The sequence below is a fragment of the Schistocerca cancellata genome, chromosome 4, assembly GCF_023864275.1.
Source record: "Schistocerca cancellata isolate TAMUIC-IGC-003103 chromosome 4, iqSchCanc2.1, whole genome shotgun sequence".
Taxonomy (NCBI): Eukaryota; Metazoa; Arthropoda; class Insecta; order Orthoptera; family Acrididae; genus Schistocerca; species Schistocerca cancellata.
Window position 1 is genome coordinate 405613618 of NC_064629.1, and position 13005 is coordinate 405626622.

The following is a 13005-nucleotide window of genomic DNA, read 5'->3' on the forward strand; positions in this document are numbered from 1 at the left end:
AACGACAGCATGAATGGGACTTTCTTTTCATCGGTTGTGACAATGGATGAGACGTGGATGGCATTTTTCAATCCAGAAACAAAGCGCCAGTCAGCTCAATGGAAGCACACAGATTCACCGCCACCAAAAAAATTTTGGGTAACAGCCAGTGCTGAAAAAATGATGGTGTCCATGTTCTGGGACAGCGAAAGCGTAATCCTTACCCATTGTGTTCCAAAGGGCACTACGGTAACAGGTGCATCCTACGAAAATGTTTTGAAGAACAAATTCCTACCTGCACTGCAACAAAAACGTCCGGGAAGGGCTGCGTGTGTGCTGTTTCACCAAGACAACGCACCCGCACATCGAGCTAACGTTACGCAACAGTTTCTTCGTGATAACAACTTTGAAGTGATTCCTCATGCTCCCTACTCACCTGACCTGGCTCTTAGTGACTTTTGGCTTTTTCCAACAATGAAAGACACTCTCCGTGGCCGCACATTCACCAGCCGTGCTAATATTGCCTCAGCGATTTTCCAGTGGTCAAAACATACTCATAAAGAAGCCTTCGCTGCTGCCATGGAATCATGGCATCAGCGTTGTGAAAAATGTGTACGTCTGCAGGGCGATTATGTTGAGAAGTTACGCCAGTTTCATCGATTTCGGGTGAGTAGTTAATTAGAAAAAAAATCGGAGGCCTTAGAACTTGAATGCACCTCGTACACTACTGGCCATTAAAATTGCTTCACCACGAAGATGATGTGCTACAGACGTGAAATTTAATCGACAGGAAGAAGACGCTGTAATATGCAAATGATTAGCTTTTCAGAGCATTCACACAAGGTTGGCAACAGTGACAACACCTACAACGTGCTGACATGAGGAAAGTTTCCAACCGATTTCTCATACACTTTCTCATACACAAGCAGCAGTTGACCGGCATTGCTTGGTGAAACATTGTTGTGATGCCTTGTGTAAGGAGGAGAAATGCGTACAATCACGTTTCCGACTTTGATAAGGGTCGGACTGTAGCCTATCGTGATTGCGGTTTATCGTATTGTGACATTGCTGCTCATGTGGGTTGAGATCCAATGACTGTTAGCAGAATATGGAATCGGTGGGTTCAAGAGGGTAATACGGAATGCTGTGCTGGATCCCAATGGCCTCGTATCACTAGCACTCGAGATGACTGGCATCTTATCCGCATAGCTATAACAGATCGTGCAGCCATGTCTCGATCCCCGAGTCAACAGATGGGGACGTTTGCAAGTCAACAACCATCTGTACGAACAGTTCGATCATGTTTAGCATGGACTATCAGCTCGAAGACCATGGCTGCGCTTACCCCTGACGCTGCATCACAGACAGGAGCGCCTGCGATGGTGTACTAAACGATGAACCTGGGTGCACGAATAGCAAAACGTCATTTTTTTGGTTGAATCCAGGTTCTGTTTACAGCATCATGATGGTCACATCCGTGTTTGGCGGCATCGCGGTGAATGCACATTGGAAGCGTGTATTCGCCATCGCCATACTGGTGTATCACCCGGGGTGATGGTATGGGGTGCCATTGGTTACACATCTTGGTCACCTCTTGTTCACATTGACAGCACTTTGAACAGTGGGCATTACATTTCAGATGTGTTACAACCTGTGGCTCTACCCTTCATTCGATCCCTGCGAAACCCTACATTTTAGCAGGATAATGCACGACCGCATGTTGCAGGTCCTGTATGTGCCTTTCTGGATACAGAAAATGTTCGACTGCTGCCCTGGCCGGCACATTGTCCAGATCTCTCACCAATTGAAAATGTCTGGTCAATGGTGGCCGAGCAACTGGCTCGTCACAATACGCCAGTCACTACTCTTGATGAACTGTGGTATCGTGTTGAAGCTGCAGGGGCAGCTGTACCTTTACACACCATTCAAGCTCTGTTTGACTCTATGCCCAGGAATATGAATGCCGTTATTACGGCCAGAGGTGGTTGTCCTATGTACTGATTTCTCAGGATCTATGCACCCAAATTGCATGAAAATGTAATCACATGTCAGCTCTAGTATAATATATTTGTCCAACGAATACCCATTTATCATCTGCATTTCTTCTTGGTGTAGCAGTTTTAATGGCCAGTAGTGTATTTCAATCTTCCTTCATTATTCACCCAACTTTCATAACATGTATGTTGAACACAATGGAAAACACATTCAAGTTATTTTATCCCATAAAGTTTACTCAAATGAGCAAGCTGTTGCAAAATTTGCACCATATCCTCTACTAGGCCCACATTACCCTGCCTCCCTACTGACTAAATATACAGAATCAAGAGAAAGATGAAATTTACAGACACGTCTGTGATTCATTAAATCACCTACAAGTTATGTGAGTGATCTGCTACTAGTTTGACCTTTTCAGAGCTATCTGTTGGAGTGAATGGGCACAGAGAAACTGTTTAAATATATAACATTCAATGTACTTGTGATGGGCATGCTGCAACAGGGATCTGGTAACTTATTTCATCTCTAACATAATTTGGAGCCTCCTTCCTATCAAAGGCCTTGAACTACATCAGCCACTTGCCACATGATGTATAGAGTTTCTCATTCATCTTACACATTTCCTGCCCTCTTATTTTTCATTTACCTTCTGCATTTTTAAGTTCCATGATGAGTCTCACATGAGGAAGGGTTGACATGAGGAGTGTTAAGAAGAATCTCACCCAACATCTGAATCACATGTTTTCTACGCATTAATTGTTACATTTTTAATCTGTATTTTTCCTGCTTCCACCTGTCCTCATGTTTGAAATTTGTTCTCCATCTTTATTTGTCTTTTTTCCCTATCTGTACCCTGTGATTCTCTTTCACTTTAGTTATTATCTTTGTTCAACAAATTAGCATCAGTTATTTATCATTAGTATTCTGGAATATGAATTTCATCTAATATTTTAAATGTTTTAAAACTAATTAGGATGTTCTGAACTGAACTGGGGAGAAAAGAAATTTATGTACAACTTGACTAAAAGAGTGGGTCAGTTGATGACACTCTTCCCTGTGATGATGGATCATTTTTTGAAATTTATTTCAGAAAGTGCTGTGTGTTTTCCAACAGACCTGATTTGGCATCTGATAAGTGGAAACTATTTGAGATTTGCATTTCTCCCTGCATATACAGTGTTCAAATAACTAACAGGAATGCAATCAGTGTCATCAACAACCTCCGAGATTTTGACAGGTGGCCATCCTGTAATTTTCAAGGCAAAACTGCAGCAAGTAAGTTATGTGCAAGTGAATTTAAAACTTTTTTTTTGCAGAGCAAAACTTCCCTTCTGTCTGATATACTGTTTAAATGAATTTTTAACTTTGAGAATGTACTTCTTGGTGCACTAGTAACTGCCTCAAAATTGGAATTTCAACTGTTATATTCAATTGTTTTCTTTTCAAGTCACATATTAAGTACGACTGGTTGGTTGGTTGGTTGGAGGAGACCAAACAGCAAGGTCATCAGTCCCATTACATTAGGTAAGAATGGGGAAGGAAGTCAGTCACACCCTTTCAAAGGAACCATCTTGGCATTTGCCTGAAGCAATTTAGGGAAATCACAGAAAACCCAAATCAGGTTGTCCAGATGTGGTTTTGAACCTTTGCCCTTCTGAATGCAAGTCCAGTGTGTTAACCACTACAGTATGACTGTCTTTCAGTTCATGGTTCAAACTTATTTGCAATATTTTTTACTATTACATACCATTTCTCTCCTTCACTTTCTTTTATGTGCCAAAATATGAACCTCTGAGTCTGAGAGCTGAAGCAAATTTTAAAGTGTATTCTGTTGTAGTCAGCCCTGTCACCAATGCTCCAGTTTCTATGTCTGTCAAACACTGAGTTTTTTTCTCATGACGTTATAATTTATAAAAATAAATCACTATTTTCACTTAATATTTAACACACAAACAGAACAATTAAGCAGCATATTTATGAAGTTTGATGAATAATTGAACTGTGAACTATTCACCTTCCACTGCAACAAAGAACTATCCATCCATTCCATTCTACCATGCAAAGAAGAAACAGTTCCTTTCTGCAGGCTAGGAATGTAAATGATGTGGAGAAATATCTCAGGATCAACTTTCTGCTCCTGTATGTAATGCAGAGCAGCAGTTTCATCATCATGCCTTAGGTAGAATGAAATAATACCAGAATGGCTGCCATACTGTTTAAGGTAAAAAATACTCTCCTCATAGAATTTGTGACCAATTTTGGGGCCAATGAAGACTGTATTTGAGGCAGGCGCTGACAGCATATACCTGTAAAGTAAAAATTAAGCAATAAAATTGAGTTACATTGTCATTCAAAATTTTAAACATTTTTATGGCAATTAATTTGCTTTTGTAATAATGGGATTTCTTATCCATAGAAAACAATTTTTCTTCTTCTTCTTCTTAAGGAATTTCTCTCCCCTCCCTCTTCCCTTTTTTTGCACTAAAAGGGGGAGGGAGGAGGGGTGGGGGTGAAAAAATAAAAATAATGACACATATTGCTTTAAATTGTGAAGAGCAGGAAATAAATATCAATCTGAAGCACAAAGGAAGCATTTCAAAGTAACTATGTAAGGGAATGTGAAAAACACTCAACAGACCATTAGACAAATGGACATATCAGAGCTCTGAAGTTACCATATTTAAACTAAGCTCAGCTTATGACTGTATTCTTTTTATTTGCATAGCACAACTGGATATCCATATAGAACAAGTATTATAGTGGTGTACCATGCAGAGTCCGAAACTTTGGCAAATGTACAATGCAATTACACATCCAGACTTTAGAATCATGAAGGTTGCTAAAACACTAGTAGGGAACTTGAAAAGCCATCATCATTAATTACACATTTGCTAGAATAATTTAAAGCTGGGTAAATATTTTGTTCAAAAGGTGTACAAAAAGGGAAGAAGAATCAAATATGTTTTATGAAGGCAACAAAGGTAACAACAATACAATAGCCATGTGTAACAAACTACTGCTTTTTGCTAGACACAATTCAAACATGGATCTCTGAATTTTGTAGGCAGTGAACACCACCCAAGTACACCTCACAGTCTGACTCAAATTGTCATGGCATCCAACCTTTTCCTTACAAACTCTGTAGAGGGTCCTCCATGGTGTGAGATTAGCATCTCAGAGAAAAAAGATATAATAGTCTGAAGGGTTAAAAATGAAGAGACAAGGGAATAAAATCAAAATATGGCAATTCAAGCTAATATAAGGTTTATATTAGAGTCTACAACATTAACTCTGAACAAGAGGAAACACTAACAAAAGTTTCCTCATTACATTTTATGCATTCTACTTATTTATTTTGTTATCTTGCAAGCTCATTCACGAGAGAAAACTGAAGCAATTTCATCCTATAATGCATGCACCTGTGTAAATAATAGAGATGACTGTATTATTCAGTTAGTATTTGATACCAATTGTGACATACAAACTGTCTTTGAAACTTAAGAGGGAAACAATATTTGAAATGAGTATAATGTTACACAAACAAATCATCTTGAATATGGTATGGGAGAGAAACAATGCACATTGTGACAGTTTAAAGTAATGACATTCTGGGACCAGTTCCCTAATTTTGCTGTGTTTTTTCTCATCACAGATCAGGAATGAACTTATTCCTGCTTGACTTTCTGTACAATTTCTCCATGGGTTTCATTTATTCACCATTTGCTTCTGATAAATGAACAGCCACACCGTTGTTCTTCAAGTTTCAGTTGATTGGTGAGTAAACACTCTTGTGCTGCCTTATAATAATATTATTTGTCTCAAATGAACTGTTCAAAAAAATTGCACTACCTGTATAAATGTTAATGTAGGGGAGGGGGGGCACTTATGACATAATAAACTTCATGAAATTAAAAAAAAAATACTTCACTGTAAAATAAAAGCAAAAAATAACAAAAACAAGACATTAATACCATGTTGCTCAACTTCATACATTAAAACATGCTTGGATTCTTCTTGGCCCTCCTTGGCATGCTGCCCCCAAGGTAGTCAAGATATTGTTGCTCAGGTTTGTACCAATCCACTAAGTCAGCCCTCCTGATATCATCCAGTGAGTGAGAAGTATTCCTGAAATGATTCAGTGCAAGTTTTGACTGGCCCCAAAGATGCTCAGTCTGGTTCATGTCAACAGATACCATCAGCCATGCCTTTCTGTTGATACCTGCCTCCTGTAGGAAGTTTTCAGGAGATGAGCATGGTGTGATCACATTTTGAAAGAGAAACCCATTACTGAAATATTGACAGTAGGGCTGGACAACAGGTCACAGGATTCTATATGAATAGCGTGCAGACCTCAAAAAAGCCTTGACAGTGATGAGAGATTTGCGATGCTGTGAACAATACTGACAGAAAATGTGGCTGACTCACCTCAGTTCTGAATTCGTGGGACTTTATGCCTGAGACTTGTATTGGTATCTGACTCCACATTCTTTTAGGATGACAATCAGGCAATAGACAAGGATTGCTCTCGTTGGTAAAGAGAACCTGATGCTACTGATTCAGGTTCAATACCAGGCATTCTTCTGCCAACCTACTTTGCACAACAAAGTGACTGTGAATGTCTCCTGTTGTTTGTATTGGACACCTACTGGCGAAATGCATTTGACAGAGACAGTGTCCTACTGTTTAGGTTGCCCCCAAAAAGGCAGTGTACAGTTCTGAAAATATTTATTCTCTGGTGCTATAACAACAATTTCAGTGTGAAAGTACATTTCACCCATTAATGGACGTCCTCAGATCATAAGACAGACACCATGGTTCAGTACCACCACTCTAGAAATCACATTGGGAATTGTCCTTTTTAAAACATGCCATCACTGGTGACACAAGAACAACTATAATGTCATTCCTTCCAAAAATGCACAGTTCTGTTGCATTCTCCTCAAGGCACCTACAAGCTGTACTATATAGGTACCAGTCATCAGCTGGTGTCATTGACCATGTTATAATGATCTTTCATGTTCTGTGTCTCATGTAAGCAGTTGAATGATGAAATGGCATCACTGTGGTGTACACCTTTTGATGGGCAACTTCCTGTTCTGACAACCCTTCTTCCATTAAAATGTCAATTCATGGACAGTCTGAGCTTGAAATAATCCTTCAAGGCATGTTGACAGAGTGAGTTGTGCACATGAGCTCTAGAGATGAGGTACTCTTTTCTTTTAATGAACACAATGCACAAGAACAATTTCCATAAAGTACAAGTCCAATGTACAGAACCAAGTCCAGATGCAGTGATTAATGAACAACTATGAGGAGCTAGGTATCACAGAAAACTGCACCAAGTCCTTAGCTGTAATAGTAGTTCTTGGTGGAAGAAGCATCTGGATTGTAGCTAATAAACATTAGAAAAATAAACAAATCTGTCAGAGCTAACTGCACGGTTTTCGTAGTGCAAGTATGTGGTGTTATCTTGGTAAACTTTGGCGTAGGAATCACTGGTGGAGTCACTGAAAGATACAACATCTGTCCTTGCTCCCTACCCTCTATTACCCCCTGCCCCCACAGCACCCACCCTCTGCCCCCCCCCCCTCCCACCCACCCACCTTGGAAATGCACCCCTCCTCCCCTGAGGTATTAATCTTGTGAATCGAACCTTTTTCTGTCCCTCAACTGTTACTCTTTAAAACAGTTTCAATAGTTTGTGTAGTAATAATGATGACAATATTTCACTGCATGAATGCCATAAGAATCAGAAAGACTGTGATATTGTGCTGATACATGACACTCAATATTCACCTACAGCTCACAATGTTTTGTTGCATCAAAGTCCAAGGTTCATATGTTTTTCTCAACTGCAATCCATATCTTACTGAATAAATCATTATCACTACATACAGTATAATTGTAAATAGATTACAAGTCTTGTTTTTGCTGTACATCCTAATTAAAAGTTAACCTAGAAAGACCATATCGTTGATCTTCTTAGATTAGTAACTACAGCTACTTTTATAAAAATAATAACTGCCAGCTCTGAGTGCATAGGAAACAGTAAATTATGTTTTTACTGTAATACTTGTATTCCATAAGGTATGTTTAAGAGGTATGTATTTAAGAGAAAAACTGTGAAAGTTTATTCTTAGTAAATCAAATAACTCACAGAAAGAAAGAATTTCACTTATTTGTGGAAAAAATTCTTAGGCCTAATATCTTGGAGTATGTACTATTTTAAGATGATAGTATTCACTGCACAAAAGAAACAGTGTTGTGTGAGATCTAATAAGCTAGCAGACTGGTTACTAAGAAGTATTTAAGTCAAAAGACAAATGTAGGCATAGATTTTAAAAAATTGCGCAATGGAGAAAAGCAGAATAATACTAATGTGTTTGGTGTTTGATTTCACAGGTTAATCAGTTTCTCTGCAACAACATGATTTATTTATCATTCTCACCATGTCCCCAATGCATCTCTCTTAACCAAGAATACTAAAATACTTATTCCTCACATAATCAGTTACATATGACTTACCCTACCTTACTTGCATTTAGCACCCATGAAACCAGGAAATTTTTGTTCTAATTGTAGAACTATGTCTCTCTAATTGTACAAATTTCTCAGGCTGTAGCTTTCAGAACATATGCATATAATATTCCTCATTTTGTCATGTTTAATAACAATAAATATTGTGTAAAATCCTAATTTTACCTGCCAGATGAAATGTCATCCACTGATGCAAGAGCATTTAAGACAGAGTTGTCATCCACAGGAAACTGTCTGATGCTAGATTCTGAGGAGTTATTAGAGTGGCCCAGAGACACTTCTTCCAGGATACTGATGATTTCCATAAGCAGAGGTGGATCTCTTGGGGGTCGTGATCCAGCCTTTAAACAATGGGCAAAGTGTTCACGTGCATCGTTCCAAAACCCCGCACGAAGGCTGGCCTTCCCCCAAGCAGCCCACACTCCAGTACAATCAAGCCCACATTTTGTAGATACCTGTAAGAGAAAGAAGTCTGTGAAATATATATGTAGTTAATTATTATTAAACATATTTATCTGACAAATTCATTAACAAACAAATGTAATTAGAAGTTCACATGAATCATTGAACAGGAAAATCTTGCATGACAGAGATGAAGAAAGGAGGGCAACAAGATGGCAAGTCTGTGCCATTATAACTGAAAAACTTCTTTTGGCAATAAAGGTGAACTGTTACAGTGATAATCTGGAGGAGAATCAGATGGAGCTAAAATTAAGACTGTTTGATCCACAGATGTATGTGTGGAGATCCTTGGGGACGTGGAAAATGTCTCGGTACCAAAAATACATTCCAAAAGAACTAATGTGCTGCTGTTCCTGTCACATATCTTAAGTGAAATGATCCTGAAGCATAAATCTGTACACAGCAAGGCACAGGGGTGTGAGCAAGGTTGCATAGTACTAATGGTTTTACAACTGACAGTGCATGTCCACATCTAATGTCACAGGTGGAGGAACTCTAGGAATGAGAGGATATTTGGCAAATAGATTGGCCTGCCCATTCCCCCCTCCCCCTCAACCTTAAATCCCATTGAGCATCTTTGGGATGCATTGGGGAGACATACTGCAGCATGTCCACATGCACCAATGACCATCCAGGAGTTGTCAACCGCATTGGTGGAAAAATGGAATGCCATATCACAAGAACTCCTTACCAACCTTGTGGCCAGCATGGTAGCGAGTTGCAGAGCATCTATTGCCATCCATGGTGATTGAATACTCTATTAAGAACCAAGCCCCGACTTTGGTACTGTCCAAGGGCTCATCATAAATTGTGCTGACTTTCACATAATTATTGTCTCTGCATAAAAGTGTCATTTCCGTTCCTCTCCCTTGGTATTTATTTCAGTTTTCATCTGTACTACACTGCAGCAGTTGTTTTTATGTTCCATCCAAGTTTTGCTGAGCCACAGTACTCAGCAATGATGCATGATGCAAGAGTTACTTTTGGCATATTTTGCACACTAGTTTATTTTTTTCAGTAACTGATGGTCCATGCTGTAACAGAAACTCAAGATGAGCTCCTCAATCTGAGCTTATCTATCTGCTGCATTCTAGGTCATATGAACCAATGGATCAAGCTGGGTTTCACACAGTCAGTGTTTGTCAAAGCCAAATTGATTTCTAATAACGAGTTGTTTTATCTCCAGAAAAGTCATACAAGGAAGTTTTTTGAATTATGACCAGTAATATCAACACTGCAAAAGTAGCAATCATCAGAATGATTTCTTGGCTCTGTCCATATCATAGGAAGAGCAAATCTAAAGCCTTTTTTCCTCCTTTTTGGACCATTTTCTCAGATCTTCAGCACACACATAACATACCTTATGAGGCGCCCAAGATTTATCTTGAGCACCAAATGGCTCCAAGCACTATGGGACTTAACATCTGAGGTCATCAGTCCCCTAGACTTAGAACTACTTAAACCTAACTAACTTAAGGACATCGCGCACATCCATGCCCGAGACAGGATTTGAACCTGCAACCGTAGCAGCAGCGTTGTTCCGGACTGAAGCGCCTAGAACTGCTCGGAAACAACAGCCGGCCATGATCACCAAGTTTAGCTCCAAAGTATGATAAATAAACATTTTTCACAAAGTCTGTAATGTTTCTTTGGTATTCACCACAAATACAACAAAAACTGTGATCAGAGTTTTTACAACCACAATTAGACATTGTACTGAGCACATGTACAGGAAACGGGAAAGTGAGGTTAGGTTGACAGCAAACAAAACACCATCTGTTAACGCAAAAATAGAAGCGACCTTTTTTTGCCAGCAAATGTTTTTCAGCAGTGCTACCAACGTCATCTACATTCATTAGAGATCCTTTTTAAAGCATTTTAACTACATAAAAGCTGTTAAATTATTTTAAAAATCACTTAATTTAATAAATTTAACTGTGAAATGTGAAGAAATGGTGGGTGATACAGTTTTTTAAGTATCATATTTGGATTTCCCACCCTAAAAAACATAAGAATAAGGTATTTTCAGCAAAAAAGTTTTTCCATCATTGGCCTGTGTTATCTGTTTGAAGTAATTTTCAGACAAGACATTATAAAATGTCACATAAATCCCTGTCTTAGGTACTAGTTTTGATAGAATGACTCCCAATCTATACCTGGCAAGTTGAGGTCACCCCCTATTACAACAGCATGATCAGGAAAGTTACTAACAATACTATAGGGACATTATAGCTTTCAATAAGGTGTACTAATTCCTAGACCTTTCCTTGGATTCTTGTGCAGTTTACTAATATCATATTAATCTTTTCTACATCCGTTCTGTCAGGATGAGCATTCTATGAGAACTTGTGGCTGATGTATCTTTGATTCTGGCAGGCAATTCACCTCTGAACCCAAGGAGGGGTTCCTCTAACTTAAAAAAATCCCATGTGCACCCACACTAAGACTGTAGATATTTTTAAAAATACTGGGAAACTGGTATATCAATATTAAAAAAAATATCATTATTGGCCCTCGTTATATCGAAAAAAAAGTATTGATATATCAACAGGAAAAATTTCGACATACCAGAATATAAAAATATCAGCTGCACATTGTAAATATACTGCCAGTTTTAGAACTTTATATTTGAATATTGATTTATTATTATATATCCTATACGACAACAAGCTAACAGCTTACTTATCACCCTTGGAGCAAGAATTGAAAGGAAAACAATGCATGTTGACTCTTGGCAATAACCACTTTGCTAACCATTGCAATTGCATATAAGTGGCACAATAAAAAGTGTCTGATGGGTCCGTCATTGGGTTTCATCACGTATCGAATTTGTCCGGAACACTTCATGTTGACTTCCCTGTTTTTTCCTTTCTGCAAACACTAGTGACCTAGCAGCTGCAGTGTCCAAATTATGTGGTGAAGTTAAATGTTGCAGTTTCTGTTGGTAGCACCAAGCACCGACTATGTCAGCATTTCCTCTCACGCATCTCTGTCCACCACAAAGATCAGTCTTGTCTTTTAAATTTTTGCTTATGATTTTCAGCAAATGTTTCTGAAGAGTGCCAATGTGAAGAAATAGCACACTAGTTGTACTAAAAATTGCTTTTTAATGTAACTGATGTGCTATTTCTTCACATCAGAAATATCGTTGTTCTACTCCCATCACCACTCCCCCCTCTATTGCAATTGGACTTCTCCTTTGAGTTTCTTTGTGCCACCTGTATTAGCTTCACACAGTGAAAGAGAAAGACTGGATGTGATGAAAGCTCGAAAACTAGTGAGACTCCTTCACACAGTGAAAGTAAAACTATGTTCTACTACAATTTCAAACAAACAATTTGAAATATTTATCAAAAATTGGGAAAAAATATAATATAAAAGAAAAATATCAGAACTTGATATTGCTGTTTCTATATTGAGCTAGAAAATATTGCCAATATATACTGACATTTTAGGAAAAATATTGATATATCAATATTTTATCAACAGCCCTAATCCATACATATTCCACTACCCTAGTAACTGCTTCCAGCATGTAGTGCACATCTGGCCTATTAAGGGGAACAGTACAATTCTCCACCCAAGAGCGCAGGTCAAGAAATTCACATCTTATACTGCCATAGAATCATCTGAGACTCTGGTTTAGATCTTCCACTCTGCTCCAAACCAGAGGACAATCATTGACCATAGATACAATGCTAGAAATAGTAAGCTCCACCAGCACACAGTGTGTGATGCTAGTTCCTTTCACCAATCAGCCATCTGCTGAAAGGGATAGAGGATGGCCTCAGAACCCAAGCATCAGGCATCATTCATGCTGACATGATCCACTATTTGCAGCAGGCTGCACCAAGTGCACTCGACAGCTGCTGGCAGAGCCTCCTCTGTGCCTTGGATGTGACCCCAGCAAACATGCCAAGTGCACATTGACATTCTTTCCCACCCTACTTGCTATTTCCCTTTTGTCTTCTGGCCAGTGACATGTGAACCCATCACTCTCTCACAATCTCTCTCAAGTGAAGATGAACTGGT

At 38.8% G+C, this 13005-nt stretch overlaps 1 protein-coding gene across 1 annotated transcript in view; it reads right to left on the reverse strand.

The window, feature by feature from the left end:
* LOC126183882 (zinc finger FYVE domain-containing protein 26) overlaps positions 1-13005 on the reverse strand; it is a 329860-nt gene that overhangs the window by 42213 nt on the left and 274642 nt on the right. The window contains exons 26-27 of the mRNA XM_049926187.1: positions 8677-8966; positions 3989-4280 (exon numbers count right to left, since the gene is read on the reverse strand). Of these exons, the coding sequence (XP_049782144.1) occupies positions 3989-4280; positions 8677-8966 (582 nt within the window). The remainder of the gene's footprint in view (positions 1-3988; positions 4281-8676; positions 8967-13005) is intronic.